At 42.9% G+C, this 19,325-nt stretch overlaps 1 protein-coding gene across 3 annotated transcripts in view; it reads right to left on the bottom strand.

The window, feature by feature from the left end:
* Positions 1 to 3,455: 3,455 nt before the first annotated feature.
* The window catches only part of JMJD1C (jumonji domain containing 1C), a 165,760-nt gene continuing 149,890 nt past the window's right edge, over positions 3,456 to 19,325 (bottom strand). For all 3 annotated transcript variants that reach the window (XM_064464738.1, XM_064464740.1, XM_064464739.1), the window contains 12 exons: positions 18,052 to 18,179; positions 17,657 to 17,870; positions 16,969 to 17,183; positions 16,382 to 16,660; positions 15,812 to 15,980; positions 15,318 to 15,408; positions 15,079 to 15,209; positions 13,824 to 13,946; positions 12,653 to 12,792; positions 10,211 to 10,387; positions 4,695 to 4,826; positions 3,456 to 4,355 (listed from right to left, as the gene is read on the bottom strand). In XM_064464738.1, the coding sequence (XP_064320808.1) occupies positions 4,266 to 4,355; positions 4,695 to 4,826; positions 10,211 to 10,387; positions 12,653 to 12,792; positions 13,824 to 13,946; positions 15,079 to 15,209; positions 15,318 to 15,408; positions 15,812 to 15,980; positions 16,382 to 16,660; positions 16,969 to 17,183; positions 17,657 to 17,870; positions 18,052 to 18,179 (1,889 nt within the window). In that variant the 3' untranslated portion in view covers positions 3,456 to 4,265. The remainder of the gene's footprint in view (positions 4,356 to 4,694; positions 4,827 to 10,210; positions 10,388 to 12,652; positions 12,793 to 13,823; positions 13,947 to 15,078; positions 15,210 to 15,317; positions 15,409 to 15,811; positions 15,981 to 16,381; positions 16,661 to 16,968; positions 17,184 to 17,656; positions 17,871 to 18,051; positions 18,180 to 19,325) is intronic.

The raw sequence follows: 19,325 nt of genomic DNA, 5'->3' as shown, positions 1-19,325 counted from the left end.
GAGGAGCCCCCACGCCACCGAGCGCTCCCCTGCCCTCCTGGGGCACACGTCTCGTGGGAACACAAAGGCGGAGAAGAAGCGGCGTTCCTGCTACAAAGGGCAAGTCAGAAGGTGGAAAGCAGGAGCACGGCGGAGAGCTGACGTTGTCTGAGGCAGAGCTGCGGGTCAGGAGGGGAAAGCAGAGCACAACCTTAGCCCAGGAGTCTCAACAGGGAGAGGTGGCTCCTCCAGTGCGGATGTGGGGGAGAGCACAAACATCCTGCTCAGGAAAGGAGCAGAACAGGGCGATGGTGGCTGTAGAAGGAGGAAGGAAGGGAAATTCCCAGTTAGGGGCGCGGGGTGGGGAAGGCCGTCAGCTGTGAGAGCAGGAGAGGGCTTGACAGGATGTCACGGGAGAGGGTACTAACAAAATTACCACCTACCGAAAAGGTCAGAGAGCATGAGAACGTAGCGCTGATCAGATGGGGGATCGTTTTACACACACATATCTGAGCGACTTCCATGAAGCTGGAAGAGTAGAACAAAGAGTAGATTTTAAAATCAGATTGTTATGACCCTCTATGTCTGGCCGGCGTAACGGGGACCACGGTTTCACTGCCAGCAATTCCAGCAATCCAGTAACTTCTGTTTCAGCTAAACCACGTACACAGCCAGCCAGCCACGCTGAAGCACGCCAGGTCATAGCGGCCCCGCTTTATTCTTTGCTCTACTTACTCTTCGTTACTCTGCAGTTACAATAGGAAGAAAATTGCCGTGGTCATTTACTGTATGGCAGCGCTGCAGATGGGGATGATGAAAAGGGGCTGGGAAGGGGTGAGGGAAGGAGGGCGTCCGTGGAGAGCAGGGCTTGCAGCCTTGATGACTTTGAGACGTGCGCTTTCAACAGATGGAAAAAAAAGAAAGACTTTCCCAGGGAGCACAGCAGATCGAGACAGAGCTCGCTCTCGATAGGAAGGTGGCAGAAGATGACAGGGTGCTTCATATTCTGGTTCGAGGAGTTGACAGTGCTCCGGCACTCAAACAGCTTCAGCTCATTGAGTATTTTTGGCTATGTTAAAATAGTTGAGATTGTAGACCAGAAAACCTCCTAGAGTATTTCAGAAAAGATGGGGAAAACATGCCCAGCAACGCCACACAGAACGTGGAAATGGTTGAGAGAAAAAAACTAACCTGAAAACAAAACGCCTCCTCATAAACCCCTCTTTAATCTCAGACACCAGCTACGAAAAATCTCAGGCCGTACTGGCAGCGAGCACAACGCCGGCCCAACTTCCTGCTCCGATTTCCTGCAGGGGAGCAGGGAGCTCCGCTTCATTGTGATGGAGCCAGAGATCTTAAGATACTGAATAAGCTGGGTTTGCTAAATACTTTTTTAAAATGCAGAATTTTGGGCCTCTTTTAGTGGTATTTGGAGTAGCTGTTACCTTTAACAACTTCTTGAGGTCTGCTAATACATACAGCACGCGACTTGCGGAGTCGACGCCAATAAACACTTTACAGCGCTACCTGTCGCGCTCAGCTTCTGCCATGTTTTCCTTGTTCGCTCGCTTTTGGCTTCTTCCCCTCCCATTAGTCACTGGGAAAGCCTGTCAGTGCTGCGGGCAGTTTGTGAGGCCGTCCCACCCGCACCCGCAGCAACTCCCAAAGCGATTTGCAAAATGCAGCAGGTTATGTTTTTATGCATTGCAAATCCTTCGGATATACCCATTAACCACAAAATTTTAGAGCTATACACGTGGTGTAACTGATACATGGGTATCAGTTTACTATAAATAAACTCTACTAAAACCGAGTGGATAAACTCTACAGTGACTACAGTGAAATCCTATTTATGCAGTTCAAACTGATTTATCGATTTATCAATTTATCGTTGCTACGGAAGCAGCAAAGGTCATCTTACCCCGGTGACCATGTGGCATGCCCTGCAACACTGCGGCTTCAGCCCATCAGTTTCGCCTCACCAAAATGAGACTTTTTGCCTTAAAATCCTGTCAGTGTCTCAGACCTTTCTTTGGGAGGGTTCTTGCTGCTTCATCCCTTTCACCCACGCGTTCGTGCAGATTTAACAACTCTGTCGTACACCTAGGGATTCATCAGCAGAGGCGGCAGGAAAAAGGTCACAAAGGAAGAACTTCAGTATTCACACTCGGAAATACAAGCTAGCCTCTGTTCAGCGACTCCTTCAGTCACCGCCTGAGGAGGCAAGAGCTTCGTCAACCCCAGAGGCAGAGGCAGGGAGCCCTCGCTGGTTCTGCGAGTGCCGCGGGGTGACGGGGCTTTGGCCAGGACAGACACAGCAACACGACACTTCCCGGTAGTGACCCGAGGGAAACCAACCCTTCCCTTCAACTCCAGAGACACCCAGCACAGGGAGCAAGCTGTGACGACAGCCGTGGCCCGGGCCCCAACAACTGCTCTTTGTGTAGAAAAACACAAGGGGGGCGGGGGGGGGGGAAGACCATCTGCAGCAGGAATGCAAATTTCAGCAGCCTCAAGAAATTTCACAAACGTTAAGAAGTACCTCACCAAAAGCCAGTTTTGAGGGAAAAGTACTTACACTTGATGAAAATTCACTCATTTACATATCCTGAAATTAAAAAAAAAAAAAGTATGTGTGAGTAGAGTCCACTTGTCATTAAGCAAACGTACATTGGCAGGTTTTGCATCTTCAGCCAAGGCTGCAGCTCTGCGCCGGCGGCAGCGGGGAGGACGATGCTGCAGGGGGAGTCGAGCATCAGCTGCCCAGCACAGCAGCACTAAGGCCGACGGACTTCTTTGCAACTTCCAATAAATTCCAAGTTTTCAATCCAACTAAATACGGGACTTCACTGTTGGAACCAGATATTGCTTTTGTGTTTCACTATTTCTTAAGATAATTTATATGAGGTTTTTTTTTGTTGGGGTTTGGGGTTTGGTCAGACTTTGTCGGAGCAGCAGCAGCAGGCAGGTTAAGTACTCCCCCCTTCTGGACACATCACGAGCTCGCTAACAGCTGCACCCAACACTTGATATCAAATCTAAACATCTGAATGGTTTTAATCATTTACACCCATGTACGCTGTAACTTTTCAAACTCACTCCAAGAGCTGGAATTCTGCTCGACTCTCTAACGTTGATCATTATTAAATAAAACCAGATACAAATCTTTTTTTTTTTTAAGCATCCATTATTTTGCGGTATTACTTGAAGTGTAAAGAGCCAAGATGCTATAAAAAACCCGTTCCATAGCAATTCCTTTCCCCCTTCGCCCAAAGACAAACATTGGATTATTAAAGGCAGAACATAAGCGATGTTTAGCTTGTTTCGTTCGTAGGGAGAGGCTCTTTCTGGCTCAGCCGTTCGAGCCGCCGCGCTGCAGCGCCTGCCCCCGCAGTTTCGCCTCGCGCGCGGGGGGCGCGGCCCGGGCTGCCGCACGCGGCCACAGAGGGGAAAAACGAACACAACGAGACGACGTTTGATAAAGTCATTTTAATGGAAAATGTAAAACCCCTTTCAACTTCAATGTACAAAGCATGTGTAACACTTGCACTTTTAACAAATTAAAGCAAGCCAATGTTTTAAAAAAATACATCATTGAATGTATATATGTATATATTTACATAGCATATTAAGTTTAATATTTAGCTTTAAAAGTTCACATAAATTTTACCAAAATGAGACAATTTTTAAATAAATTACACCTTTTGAAAACGTTTAATTGTACACTGAATAGCTTCAATAAAATACTGAAGTGTCTGTATTTAATATCTACTTTATATACTTTCTATTTTACAAAGTTTACAATTATTTGGCAGTAATTTTCAGATCATGACATGACTGCTGTGCGGACTCAGCAAGATCCCAAATGCAGGCAATAGCTGGTGTTTGTGTCCTACTCTCACAGTAACTGTCTCAATGTAGTGAAAAATATCTGAATTATTTTAGCAAACTGTACAAGTCACATTTACATTTGATCAACAATATAGCATAGAATTTTGTGGTTTTTTTTCCAAAAATAAATACATCATCTTAAATCTTTGACATTTCACAAACTTCATGTACATTATAATACAGGACAGCAGAACGCTGCTTAGTCGTTTGCGAGTCTAACATGTCATCACAGTGGCTGTGATACGAAGCTCTACCGTTGCAGTGTCATTAACAAGTAAATACGATGACTACGCTTTCTTGGCACTGATGGTTTGTGAAGCTTAAATTAGTGTGCATACTGGTCGTGGGTTAGAAATAACCTCCGCTGGACGTTAACACAAAAAAGCAGAGCACGCTTAGTTTTCATCCATATCTTCCATTTCACCTTCATGAATCTTCAAAGCTCTCACCATTTCTTTAACTGCATGATACAAGATATTTTTAACCTGCAAGAAGAGCAGACACATTTTAGTAAGGCCTACGACTAAGGAACTCTTGCGAGTCTTCAGGGCTGAGCCCTCAGCCTCGTGGATGGAAAAGGCAGGCAGGCTGCACTGAGCCAGTGCAGAAGGAAACACCTTTTTACACGTTTTAAAACCTAAGGTGAAATAAACAAAACCAGCACCTCCAGGGAGAGTCATGTACACCCCGGCATTCCCGCTGCTGCTCATTGTTATTCTGTGTGAACAGCGGCGAGGAAGGAGCTCCACGCACGGCTCCGCATTTCAATGAGCCTGAGCACGCCCTGCTTTGCAACAGCTTCCAGAGCAGAACCCGGTTCCTACCTGCAGTTTATCATCGTAATTGATTTCTTCCTTTGACAGCCTCAGCTCCTGCGTTAAGTGAAATGACTGTACAAGATGTTCTGGAGACACAAAGTCTTCAGTTACTTGAACGCAGCTGTGAAAGTTTTGCACCTATCCAAAATAACAAGAAGAGACTGGTAATTAATATTTTGGGGTTATTCTTTGGCAGATATACCTGGGGAAAGAGTGGGCCTTGAGATGTCTTAAACCACAGGCGTATCAGACTAAAGGGTCTCTTTATATGTTTTATGTAGACAGCAATTAAGCGTCCGTGGCTTATCCAAGTTAGCTTCTGGCAAAAGGTACCCTTTGAACAGCGCACATCTGCCTGTGCTCCGGCGCCGCCTCCTGCAGTCAGCTCTGACATAATTCGACGTGCTCTGATGTCTTATTCCACCCTTTTACCAGCTGCACAGGCACTGCCAGAACAGCGCGCAGGCACCGACGCCGCGGGCCGACTCGCCCCGCGGGGCCTGGCTGCTCACGCCACGCAGACACGCTCTGCCAGGCGCAACTCGCCACCATCGCAAAGAGTGACTGCCGGTGGGAGTATTTAAAAGAAAACAAAACCCAACTAAACCAAACACCAAAAAAATCCAAACATGAACAATGGGACAGGTTGGGGCGGGGGGGAAGAAAGCACTTGCTTTTTTGTCTGAAGACTTCTTACTGATAAGCAGTAACTATTGAGAGAGATGGAGACCATCTCCTGCCACCAAGGTCATACCTGGAGGACAGGGGAAAGGCAGAAACGCTTCTGGTTGTGACCTGACCGCCAGCTCCTGTTTCACTCTTCAGAAACATACTGCGTCAGGTTTTTACCCCTAAACCCTTGGAAATGACGCTGTTTCTTCAGCGTGTCAAAAACCTCGCTTCCCCAAATTCTAACTGCAAAAACATTGGGCAACGTCAATTCTGCAAACTTACCGAAGCCCGGGGGGGTGGGAGGCCTTTGCCATCCCAGCTAACAAACAGTCCCACCCTGCTCTGCACTGGTGAAGATCTATGTATTTTAAGCTCGAGCCTAGCAAAATCTAGAATTTTTTAACGCATACTCTAAAATTTCCATTGTGATACCTGACATTCAAAAAACCTTTGGGGCCTGCACAGCTGAGGACACAGCGCTTCATTTAAAAATTATTTTCTTCGCAAACGCTGCCCAAGTCTGCCTTTACACAGTTAGCTTGCCCTTCCACAGGCGAAACCCCAGGGGTTAACGCCTAGCTCAACACGTAGCGCTGTACGCAGGGTTCCTGCAGCCTCGTCATCACCAAGGACAAAGCAGCGCCGCTCCCGCCTGCGGATTCATCGAAAGAGAAACCATTCCGGAGAGGAAGAGGGTTTGTTGATGCCACACAATGTGCGAACGGCAGAAAGCCAGGAGAGCAAGGAAACAGCTGGAGGAAGTGCCACCGCGAGGACCCCACCAGCGCTTGGGGAATTTCCTAGAGCTTCGGCTGAACTGTCTCTGTGCTGCGCAGCCGGGCTGCCGGCTCCAGCCCCCTCTCCTCCCTCGCAGGCTTCTCACCTGTTTCAAGTCTCTACCTGCCCTTGTTTTCTTTCCACCCCATGCAAATCCTACACCACTCTCACTTTCTCCTCACTGAGACAAGGTTTTACTGACTCCCTCCACCTCCACTGCAGAACGGGCAATATTTGTTGCCTTCAGATCTTTCATTCTGCTGAGTCTTAAACCTCCCTCCCTTCCAGGGCCTGTCTTAACAGTGTGCAGTGCAGGTCTTTGGGGGAAAAGACAGATTTTACCCGGCCGCTCTGGTACTTAACACAGGAATGCCCTGCTGACAGCCCTCAGGCAGTTCTATTTATAATATTTATAATACAAGCTGATACAATGACACACACAAATAAATATGTTCAGCAACGATTCCCCTGAGGTTCGCGGGGCGAGGACTACAGCACTCCCGCGACTGTGCCAGTTCCAGCTGAACCGAGAGAACAGCTTCGCCGCCAGCCCCCGCAGAGCCGAGGCTTTCCAGCAGGGCCCGGGAGATGGCTGGAGCATCGGAAAAGCCTCAGACCTGGGCCGCGGTGGGAAAGGTGAGCGGGCGGGGAGGAAGGGGCCACCCACCCCCACGGCCGCGGCTCCGCGTCGCACAGCCGTCTCCCTCCTGTCCTTGTGCCAAGGATCAGCCATTTCCTGCGCGGCTCGGCTCCGGGCCAGCGCTCAGCCCAGCAGCTGCACACATGCTACTCCCAGACCTTCAGCCTACATCCTTATCGTAACATTGCCAGGACGCCGCATTACCTCCAGCATGTTACCTCACAATATATAATCCTGCTGTTAAATCAAGATAATACCGCTATAACAAACATTATAATAACCTGTTCTACTATGAACAAGGACTGCGTGTAGCCTGTACAACACATTTCCATCACCAACTCCAGTATTTCTAGCTTTTAATTTATCACTAGAATATTTTACAGATTTGGAATCACTGAATTAAAACCAGGGAGGGCGTCCCTGGATGACAACTGTGATACAGGATGACCAGAGCCCAGCAGCAGAAAGAGAAAATAATTCAAAAGAACAGTAAACCCCCCCTTTTTTCAGCTGGGGAAGTTTCCAAGGAGAGCTGAGGGCTCGCTGCTGCCAGACAGAGAACTAGGCCCAGAGGTTAGCAAAGCAGGGGGAACACTTCTGAGCTCCCCTACTTGCACAGCCAAGAAGAAAGGAGATACAATCCTGCAGTGCATCGCTCACAGTATGTTCAGGGAAGCATCTGCAGAGCAGACCAGTCCAGTGCTGCATCTATTTCTGGTTCCTCCCCACCCCACGCGGCGAATCCCTCCACCAGAGGTACTGACAAGGCTAGTCTGACCGTCACAGCTCTCAGGAGAGGCTCTGCCTCCCACCCCACCACCCCAAGTTTGACTTTGCCTGCTGAAACGATCACTGCTGTCTGCAAGTAGGCAGGGAGGAGGGGGGACCCTGGGAAGCAAGAGGAATGCTTTACACTACCATAAAATGCTAAGAGCAATACTTAAAAGCTAGACATGAATCCACAGAAGCGGGGGGGGGGGGGGGGGGCCAAAAAAGATACACAGAAGTAATACACACATCCTCCTCCGCGTTAGAGCAGTGAAATTCTAGACCAGCACGTCGGAAGCAGCAGTGTGATCACAATCCTAACTGGCTCCCAACGGAAGCGTTTGAGCTACACTACGCAGCAACCACAGGCAGCCAGGCTCCCTAACTCCATCCCTCAGCCTAATTTCCTCTGCCCCATAACATTACCGATGAGCAAATAAAAATAAAAATGTTAATTTACCACCAAATTTAGTATCAGCTCCCACCCAGTTTTAATTATTAAAGATTCATGGTGTGCGTGTAAATCTGAAACACTTAACATGTAAACTTAACCTGGTATTTGTTCTTGTTCAGACTTATTTTTAAGTGTTTAAACGTGCTTTGTATATATGAAGTGTTGGTGCTGATCCCTAAGGTCAGTATTTATGCATCTCTATGTAGAGAGTACCATACATGTACATGAAAGAACACGATGCTTTCATTTCCTCCTACGTGGCAGATTCACAGGAACTTCTTACTGAAGATGAAAAGGTTCTCAGCTTCACCCACTAAGGTTTAAAAACACTATGTTATTAACTCCTTGGTGCCAGAAGCTAGAACATTACCACTTCAAAAGGAATCTGGAGTTTAAAGCCAAGGAGATAAAGATAAGAGTTGTCTTATTTTTGGTCCTTAAACCCATAAACAGCCCCACTACTTCATGCTCTATATTCTGTACGCCTTTACAAAAAGCCACATGCTATATAAAACAAACTTTCCAGCATATCTGTTATTTGCTGTGGGTTCACTTTTCACTCTTGTATCTGGGATATCTCCCTTGCTTTGAGAGATCAGAGTAAGGTTATTGGAGGATGCAATACAAATCTTACCAACTCTGGGCGTCCTAACTGCTTTAGCCTAACAGGAGCTAAGAGTAACATCAACGCCAGACAGTCCTTCACCTTTGTGAAGCAACATCAAGCCCTGGAGACATGGTACAGGGAAAGGCAACCTACAACAAGCCAGGATTTGGTCACCTGGGTTTGGCTTTTTTCTTCCTTTCTTTTGCCAGAGAACAAATCCACACAGATCACCCAGGGTTAACATACCACCACGTGAAGCTCATCTAAAGACTCACTGGAATGACAGAGGAGTCTAGTCTGGGTAAGGTACCTGCTGCTTTCAGTGCCCCCGCAACTGACAGAGCCAGCAGGCAGATTTGGGACCCAGCACCTCTCATTGCTACACCACAGTCATTTTTTTTTTCACAGGGAAAACCCTATTGCCCTGCTCACAGCAACATGGTGAGCCATTGATCATTCTCTGCTCAAAAGAAGTTGAAAGTTGGAAGCTGATCTGCAGATCAGAAACCAAATAGCATCTTCTTCAGAAAGGCCTGGCCTCGCTTGAACCCAGGTGGAGATCAATGATACATCTTTAACAGCAAGATGGTTTACAACCCCTGCTGCAGGGTGGGGATGCTCCTCACTCCTTGACAGTCAGCTATCTGATCAGTGGTGCTCGACAGCTGACAGGACAGCAAGAAAGCAGGCTCCATTTCCCGTTGAAACAGGAAAATATTCATGGAGTGAAGGAATAAATACATCCAAAACTACCCAAAAAATCATGTCTAAACAATTGTGCTTTCTCCCTATTTTCACCAAGGAGCAGCAGTTTGCTGTGAGAAAATGAAGCAAACCAAACAAAATGAAGTAACAAACCCCTATGTGCTGGGAGAGGACTGAAGCTTGCCACACAAATTCTTACTGTTTCTCCAGAACTGCCCTCCTGGCAGTGCTTTTTCTTATGTAACCAATAATTAAATCAGCACAGGTGCTGCAAAGGTGGTATCACTTTTTCTGATGGTGAGGAAAGCTGCCAAAGGGACAATGACGACTCCTGGTGATTGATGTACCTTCTGTGTAAAAAGGAACTTAATGTGGGGCAGGAAAACAACCTCCAAATCCTGGTACAGAAACACCTCGTTACACCCAAGCTGCCTCTACAAGTCTCCTACGGCTGAAGACAAGAACAGCAACACCTGACATCCAGGTATTTTTATCCACTTGGGTTACTCTCCTTGCCTCTCTGGGTTAGGTCAACTTTTGGTTGAGAAGAAGAAGAATACTAACCTGACTTTGCCATAACTAACACCAGTTTATTTAGCCATTTGCTGATGAAACGAAAAGTGGGGGGAAAAAAATGGTTAATAACAGTCTGCTCATTTTTAATTTTAAAGGAAAAAAGGAACAGCATTATTTCAAGCATTCAAGTTGCTGTATGTTAGTCCTGGCTAGTCATCTATACAAACAGGTGTACCTTATTACACATTCCTATACACGAATGGCTACTAGTAGAAAACCAAAAATCTAATTTGAGTAGCAGTGTAGTTATGCCTTTGAAAAAAAGTTATTTTATTGTATTTATGTTATTTAATCATTTGCGCCTTTAAACAGATGTACATTACCTGATGAAGTGCTCCTGCTGGTAGAATAATAGCATCACCAAGAAACTGAATAACCGTACAGGTTTTTACTCCGTATTCTTCAAGAAGTCTTTGGCGAAGTTTTTTGTTCACATACCAACTCTGATCACGTATTGGATCGTGCTCTGGTAAAACTTCTAAACCTTGCTCTTTTGCTATCTGTAAGTACAGAAAAGATCCCAAGTCACTTTCAAAAGAAGCTGAACCTTTCGCTGCTAAGTTGTAAGTACACCTAACTTACAAAGCAACGCTACTCTGTTCCCAATACCCAAACAGGAGTTTTAGTTAGGTGTTCAAAAGAACCTCAGAGGACATGGGAAGTCCCACTAAACCGAAGACATCTGCAGAACTTCCACTCCAAATGCAGAACTTTAAAGAATGCTGCACAATAATCTATTAATAAGCAACACACTCTCTATGTGACTTCTTTCATCAAGAAAAAAAAATCTGACCTCAAGAGTTCCTACGTTGCCAATTCCTCAAGCACGCTACCTTCAGTTTCAACACAGACACATCACCATAACCTCAGCTCAGGGAAAAAGGCAGCAGATAAAACTAAGGGTCATACGGTCCTGGGCAACCTGCTCTAGGTGACTCTGCTTGAGCGTGGGGCTGGACCAGAGGACCTAAGAAATCTCCTTCCAATCTCAACCACTCTGGTAAGAAGTTACTTTCCTACCATCTCATCAAGGAATCAGGAAAAAAAACAATCAATGTTAAAAAGTACTTCCCAACTGCAGTAGACTTAATTGCAACAACCATTTCTCATCAAGTTAACCACAGGGGAACCAATATTACCCTTAATCAGTTGCTGATTAATGAATCATAGTGACTAAAGATAAAAAACACAGATCGAATCCTTCTGTCATGACTCAGGAGACAATTATCTCATTAAAAACACAGATTTTTTTTTCATGTTGATATTAAATATACTTAATTATGTGACGCAGAGCTTGAAACTGTTTTTGTGTATTATCACCTTTCTTCTGTACTAAACGAGATACTGAGATTTTATCTCTTATCAGCAGGCAAAGTGGTCCCAAGATCTAGTCATCAATTAATCTCCAATTTAGTATTACAAAAATACATCCACACCAAAAATACAGGGCAGTACACAACTCATTTTGGGTACCATGGCAAGCTGTGGCAGCAAATGACAAATTTCATTACATAGCACCTTAAAGCGCTTCTGTTTTAAACCTGCTGCTCAAAGAGTTTCACAATATCCCTTAATCGCTCTGAAAGAAGAAATGCTGAGTAATACTCATTGTCCACCTATTTCCTTGCAATCGTGACTTTGTTCACAACTCTCTTTTCTTATGAGCATCTACTTTTTAAATGAACAGCAAAGCCTCACAATCTCCTGGAATTAGCTGTATTTTGCTTACTAGTGCTCATTTTTCCCCACAGTTCAGCTTGCCAAGGAGCAAATGTTTTGAGTCGCCAGAGGACAGCTGCCTTGGGACTGAAACACTGCCTTATTGTCCAAGAGAATCTTTGCTGCTGAATTTCTTAGGCTCTTCCCGCTCACAGTAGAGACCTTGGCCTCCAGCCAGTTTATGGACCCCTTTGGTTTAGCCAGTTAAAACTCATCTGATTTTTTTCCCACAGTAGAAGACAGTGAAGACTTCTTTTCCTCGAGCAACCACTTCAGTGATATTTTGGTATTTCTATGTCATCTGTCAAGACCGCCTTCCAGAACATGAAAACATGCTAAAGACAGGGCACAGGAAGCAGCTTCCAAGATGGTATCTCTAAATTTAATGCCATCGATGACTATCAATGGCCCAGCGGTGGATTCATCCTCCGTGGTAAGTAACGACCTGAAAGGTTCTGATGTGGCTCTAACTTGTTCATCACATGCTGCTGAAGCAAGATCTGCACTGTAGCTAACACTGAAGTAGTCTGTTGCTCTTGGGTACATTATCCCCCACTGCCTTCATCTTCACTAAGAGCCAAGGCATGTTCTCTGAGCTAACTGACATGACACAGAGTCCCTATGAAGATCAGTGGCTGCTGGGTTGCAAGGTCAGAGGTTTTTGTATGGGACAATTCACAAAAATTTCAGCATCTGATAAGGCAAGAATGGATCAGTGACAGAAAAACATTACCCTACAAATACTAAAGGAAACAAAATTATCCTTAGTATTAGAGAAGGACAGGAGTAGATCTCCATGCCCTCCTGAGCGTTCAGAGTTTGCAGGCTACCTGTAACTCTTAAGAGGTGAGTACATCCCATGTTACATATTTTATTTGTTGACTGATGTAGCAGGTCAATTATAGTTTATTTTATGCACTATAAAGGAAAGAATTTTGCTTCCCCCCTTCCCTAGGCATAGGGGTGGGGTTTGTTGTTTTTGCCGCCCCCTTTTGGTTTACCAGTTACTTAGATTATATTTATAAAATATCTATAATAAAACTAACCTTTTGCAGAAACTCCCTTATCTTGTCAGCATCCTTGCCAGCATAAATGTGCCACAAAGCACCAGGTAATTCACTTGAATCTTTCAACCGCTTCCTTAAAAGGTCATCCAAATCTTCCTCTTCAAACTTCTTCAAAACTCCTAAGATTCAACAAAAATTTTTAAAAGTGAGACAGAGGAAAACCGGAAATTAAACACCTTCTTTTCAAATTTCTTGTGTGAGACTGAGCAGACAGAAGTTTGCTGAATACAACAGAAGCCCCCAGGTGATCCTCTTGTTCAGCATTTGTAATTTGTTACTAGAACATGAATGCTATAAATACCTTTAAAGATAAGCTTTTAAACTTTTTTACATCTTTTGAATTCGATAGAACACATTCTCCTACCCGAAATAAACAATCAGGGTTAGCACCAAAAAATTAGAAGATGAAAAAGGTGTTTTCCTGCAGTCAGCAAAAGCAGTGTTTTGCAGGTTCTGCAGCACCCGGTAGGGAAGTGAGAGCTCTCCCAATACGCTGAAGTTTTGCTGCTATTATCTCAGTGCAATTGAAAACAAAGCAAATAAAACACTGCAAACTTTACTGCAGCTCTATTAGTCACACCCCAAATCTACATTTGCTGATTATGGAATGCAAGGACAAAAGAATAAGGGGAAAGAAACAAAACTATTTCAGTGATTTAAAGACTGTTTCACATAAGCAATAACCTCATACAGAGGACTAACATACACCAATTTAGGCTCTCTGGTGCTGAAAAATTACATTACAGTCAAAATTCAATAGAGCAAACACAGTGCATCTAGAGAGAGCAGAATAAACAGAAGGTTTGGCAAATACATCATCCTGACATAATTGTTAGAACTACCACAGCTTCCAGAGAAATCCTTCATCCTGCACTCTCATTAGCTCTGCCAGGCCCAGCACAGACATGGTACATCCATTATAGGCAATGGCAAAAAATAGTGAAAAGTTTGAAATACCATTTCATAATTCATGAACTGCAGTATATTTTATGCAGAATTAATCTGTGTGCAAGCTCTTGAAACAAGGAATCTCCCAGGTTTAAGGAAGTGCTTATGGACGTCCTTCATCCGCTTCAAAAGAACAGGGTCAGTTTTAAAAGTGGCAGGTCATTCAGCCCATCTACGCCTCTTACAATAAGCTTCCCTTTACCTGATTTGGAAAGTACTCCATTTCCCTTCGCTATGCCAACATAAACAAGGATGTTCACAACATCAGAAACTTCAATATGGAGATTTGTGGTTCCTATATCATGGTCTTTAGTAGCAGCCACACCTACGTTAAATAATAAAATTAAGATTTGTTGTATTGCATATTCACCTTCAAACAGAAGCGTGCAACAGCTAACTGAGAAGAAATTTCTGCAAGTACACCGAGCATCACAGAAAAGCATTTTCTGCACAGACAGGCTTTAATGTGAAAATACTGAGATTCACATGCTACAAACGGGCTTTTGCTGCACTTGCCAAACATGAAAACCTTACTTTTTAACAAAGACACTGAGATCTCTCTTAGCCCAGGTAACTGTCCCTACATAGCAGCTGTATCAGAACAAAACACATCTCAGCGGAACGATCAAAGACATTTCCTGACCACTATGTTCCTTCCCAATCTTCCAACCTTTCAGGTTGTTAAGAGCAGAATATAAGTACAATGAATACACAAGGTTTTCAAATTGAATGCGTCACTTTTATGCCTGGCTATAAGCCGAGGTCTTAACCAACAGAAATCTCCAAGCCAAGGGGAAAACTAATTTTAGTTCTAAGAGGTGAAAACATACATGCTCAAGTCAAAAGGACGTTTCAGAACACTGAGCTTGCAGCAGTCTTACATAAAAGTGTCATTAATGATTCAGTTCTTCAGACCCATGCCTTGATCACTATCATTAATATGCTTATTTCAAAGGACGTCTGGAGAAGTTTTTAAATCAAAGCCATCATGCTACAAATTACAACTCATTTGTCTTATTACAACAATTTGTAAAACAGAATTGAACAAATTTGTTTGCAAAAGGAGTAGCTGGAAAAGGTTTGAGGGAAATGACCTTTTCTAAACAGGTTTTTGAATATATAGCATGCAATATGAATTATGAGAAGAATACTGAGATTTATTTATGACCAGAATTAATAGTATTTAGTCAAGTATTCTGTCTTATTAAAGACAGGATCTCTCTTTGTGTAGAAGTAGCTAACCATGCTTCAGAAGACAAGAAAAGATAGAGGGAAACGCAGAAGCAAACTCTCTGAGGTGCACGTACTATTAATATGCAAGTCGGTAAAGTTTCTCTCCTACATTCAGTGAACAATTATCCCCCAAACAAGCTCAGCTTTCTATCAAACATTATAACGTGTGATATTCTACACTTTTAAGGGAAGAGGTAACTGCTACACTTCTAGGGCACGCTCACCGTATGCGCTGCATAGTCTGGGTCCCAAATCTGGACGGACGAAAAATCCTGGCAGGTGAGAAGCTAAGTTTAGTTTTCCTTCTGGACTACAGTATTCAGGCAAGGGTAAACTTTTTAATAGGTCCTCATATCTGGAGGAGAGAGGAAGAAGAATGTAATTGAATTTGTGTCATTACACAGAGAAGAAGAAAACCAACAGGGAGATTGACTTAAGAATACCTAGTATCAAACTCAAATACCTTGCTGGCATCATAGCCTTGAAATCTTCACCAGAAGGCCAATCCTTCAGTTTTAGTAGAGCTGTTTCCCCATTTTTTATTTTCTGCCGTTCTGCAAGTAATGTAGAAATTACTAAAAAGAACTTATAAACGGTAGGTGTTTTAGTCAACTAAAACATCTAACTGAACTTTTAACTTGTCTATAAAGATTTCATCCATAAAACAGGAGATAATTAATTTTGAGACTCAAGAAGGATACAAAACACACTCAACTAGTTGAGGAAAAATGACATTTCTTTGGTTTCTTTCTAACTGGTATATTAGTGTATCTTCAATTCTGCAAAGGTACAGAATGCAAGCTTCTATCACATTCTCTGGAAACTGATTACCTAGAGCTTTCTTTTTAAATTAAAGTTTCTTCAAAGCCTCAAGATCCATAAAGAATATTTTTAACTACAGTTTCTAACACTGACCGTGTTCAGAATCAATGGAATAATATGTTTAAAGCAACGTACTTGAAACATCTTCAAAACCATCCCAGAACTCCTTGACATTCGTGTTTGAAATAATACTGTCTTTGCAGTTCAAGATATCAGCTTGCTGGTTTCCAAAATCTAGACTAATTGACTCAGCTTTCCACAGGCTGAAGTTCATTTTCTTATGCATACCGGACACTAAAACAGGCTGTAAAAACAAAATTAAAAAAAAAAAATCCATACTTCCTTTTGAAAGTAAACATTTCCTTCAATTAAACTGAAGTACAAAATCATCTGAAACACACACTGGAAGACATCTGAAACACACAATGAGCTCTTAACACTTCCTCCAACAGCAACCCTACCCAAGACGTCTCACACACCTCTTTTTGGAACCTGAATCTCCATAACAGTAATTTCTTAGTTATCATTAGCAGTTAACTGAAGTTTAAACTACACAGGGTTCATACGGGGGCTATACCTGACAAGCTTTTGCCCCCTGCTAACAAGCCATTTTCAAACACGGAGTTACACAAATTTGTCCTTCCACACGACTTCCCTGGAGTTCATACTGAGGCCACTTTATAGACCAAACGGCTCAATACCTACCCTTCCTTGCTTCCAGCACTCTTTGAAGAGCTTCCAGTTGTTGTTGTTTTTATGGTCTCTGAGCCACAAAACATGCTTATCACAGATCCACGAGTACTGAATATCACTGTACAGTTTACTGCAGTCATCCTGAATACATTTTTTATCATCCTTTGGCTCATCTTTTATTTCTGATTTTACATTTATCTTTGGTGCTCTATTTGGTGGAATCTTGTTTTCTACTACTGAAGCAATTATGTCATCAAGAATGTTTGGCATAGTCCTTCCACTCTTGCCACTCTATTAGAAAACAAACAGATGTATGCTTAAACAATGTAAAAGCAAAGGAACTTAATACAATTCCTTTTGCAGTAGAACGACAACATTTCGTTACCAATTAGAAGCTTTCAGTTATCTACTACTTTTGTAGAAAACCGCGTGTGTTCTTACATGGAGAAAGTTAGAAATATACAGTTACTACAGAACTCAATATATTGGAATCTTCCTTTACTTTGTCAGGTTAAGGCTTTATCTAACTTTGTGGACATTTTACAGATGACAGATTTTCAAATCCTGATATGAAAAGCATGCACCTTGTAAACACTTACTGCTGTTCCTGTAGAGTAAACTGGAGCAAAAGCAATACCAGCATCTGTAGAACCTAGACGCAGTTTGCCTGCTGTTGTAGTTAATAAATCTCGTAAGGTTGAGCCCTGCTCGTTGTTCTGGGACGCAGGAGGGGAGCTTTTACAGTTTTGGGACTCTACAGTATCCTGGTCTTTCTCCTCCTTTGAATGTTTTCCCGAAGGGCATTCTTTGTTCTCTAAAACAACAACAATCATTGGAAGGTTACACTGTTGTGTCACGATGCAGACATAGGAACAGCACCAGTATCCTGCATTTTATAGTGGTCCTTATACTGTAGCACTAGCACTTTATTCACCTGAAAACACACCAGAGGATGAACTAGATCCTTGAAAATGCAGTCAAACCATGAAAAGGCATTCCTCAGCATCTCAGACATGCAGCTGAGTGACTACCTGTCACAAATGAGAGATGCTGTAGCTCGAAATACTGCCACATTACACATGCATTCCACTAGCGGCTCTTCTGGTAACAGATTCTGATGCCACCAGGAGAAGGCACTGCAGTTTCAAGATTAAAGTTAAGGGGGAAAAGAACGTCATCTTTTATTTCTGTTGAACAGAAAGCTGTGTGAATTTTTCCTAATGAATTCAAGTATGTATCACTGGTGCCCCAAAAGTCACGGCCACGGTACAATTTCAGAACATATACCTTTCTTTTCTTCTCTGGCTTTCTGCTCTGCAAGATCAGCTAACCAATGCAGGGGTGACTGGGATTCAGGCGGTGTTAGCTTGCTGTCTGTGCTTACATCACTCCTTGGACTTGTGTTACCATTTGCCTCAGACTTTTGAGGAGTATTCTGCTGTTGAGACTCAGGCATGCACAGAGAAATTTTATTACTGTGGTTAAGGACATTCTGCAAAACCTGTAAAGAACAAATTTATTTTTAAGTATGTAACTTTGCTTTAATGCATTTCAAAGATAAGGCTAGCATTTAACCACCATATATGCAAATTAAAATGCAACCAATACTATTCAAATATAAAAATACAGAAAAATATGAACATCTGAACAAACGGCAATGTATACACCCATTTTATACTCACCTGAGACACACCATTCATTGCAGGGAGCTTGCCAGCTTGCGTGCTCTGCTTGCTGGTACACTGACAATGGGATTTAATTTCAAACTTTTCCCTAATATTGTGCATAGCATCTAGAAGATCTGTCAACACTAGAAGAAAATTAAGAAGAAAACCATCAGCAGCTCTCAATCATTTTGTGACCGTCTTTACCAGACGCACACTATGATGCGAAAATGCTACCTCCAAACCTTTTTAAAATGCAAACTCTTAAAAACGCTAAAAATACTATAAAATGACTATCCAGTTTACCTTAAAGCTCGTCCAGAAAGAGACACAGCCTTTAATTAAATAATTGCATATTACTCTTCTGAATAATCTAACCTTTACTCTGCATTCCCATTGCATGGCACACAACAAGCAAGTCTGTCATTCATTATTTACTCCTCATTGTTCAACTGGTGCATCATTGCTTCATTTAATAAAACCGTCTAACTACAGACTGAAGTGAGCCACGTCTTGACAAAAAAATTAGTATGTGATCATGTAATTTAAGGCTGTTCAGTAATGGGCACGCACAGAACAAAAGCGAGGTTACGTAGGCAGTCCTCACTATGCCGTTTCCAGAGAAGTGGCTCACTTCACAATTTAAAATTAAAACCAGTTTCAGTCTGGAACCTGTTCTGGGGAATATCACAATTTGAATTTATTATGGAATCTAACCAACCTTCATTTCTACCTGAACTAACATGCAACAAGCCATAAAATGATGACTGGAGAGGTATTTCCAGCTTAAAATAACTTGAGAATTTGCTTAACAAGTTCAGAGGCATGTTAAGTTTTCTGTTCTCTGCTCTGATCAATGCTGCCAGAGATCACAAGTAAAGTTGCATGAACAACAACAATCACACCTAACCGCACTTCTTCATAAAACTTGTTTGGTTATAAGAAAAATCCTGGATTTTGCCGTTTTAGGATTACTGTTTAGTTTTTCATTTATCACAAGCTGCATTTTGCTTCAAGATGCTCAATCACATGTCCAGCCGAAACCACACATGAACCTTTTTTTATTTTTTCTTTGGGAGGGGGACAAGACACGACAGAAAACAGTGAAAAACAAACCCCCAAAAACCTGAAAACCTGTTGCCACATAATACTCCTTGGCAGTATTATTCTACTATTTTTCTTTTAACTGCTAAGGTCAGATTTAAGTACATTCTGGCTGTTTTATTCTGCTCTGAAAAGGTACAAAACAGTCACAAAAACCAGCCTGAATTTCTTCATTGCTTGTCCCTGAA

This window comes from Phalacrocorax carbo, chromosome 13 (assembly GCF_963921805.1).
Source record: "Phalacrocorax carbo chromosome 13, bPhaCar2.1, whole genome shotgun sequence".
Lineage (NCBI taxonomy): Eukaryota > Metazoa > Chordata > Aves > Suliformes > Phalacrocoracidae > Phalacrocorax > Phalacrocorax carbo.
Note: the sequence above shows the minus strand (reverse complement) of the source record. Positions and strands in the feature narration are given on the sequence as shown.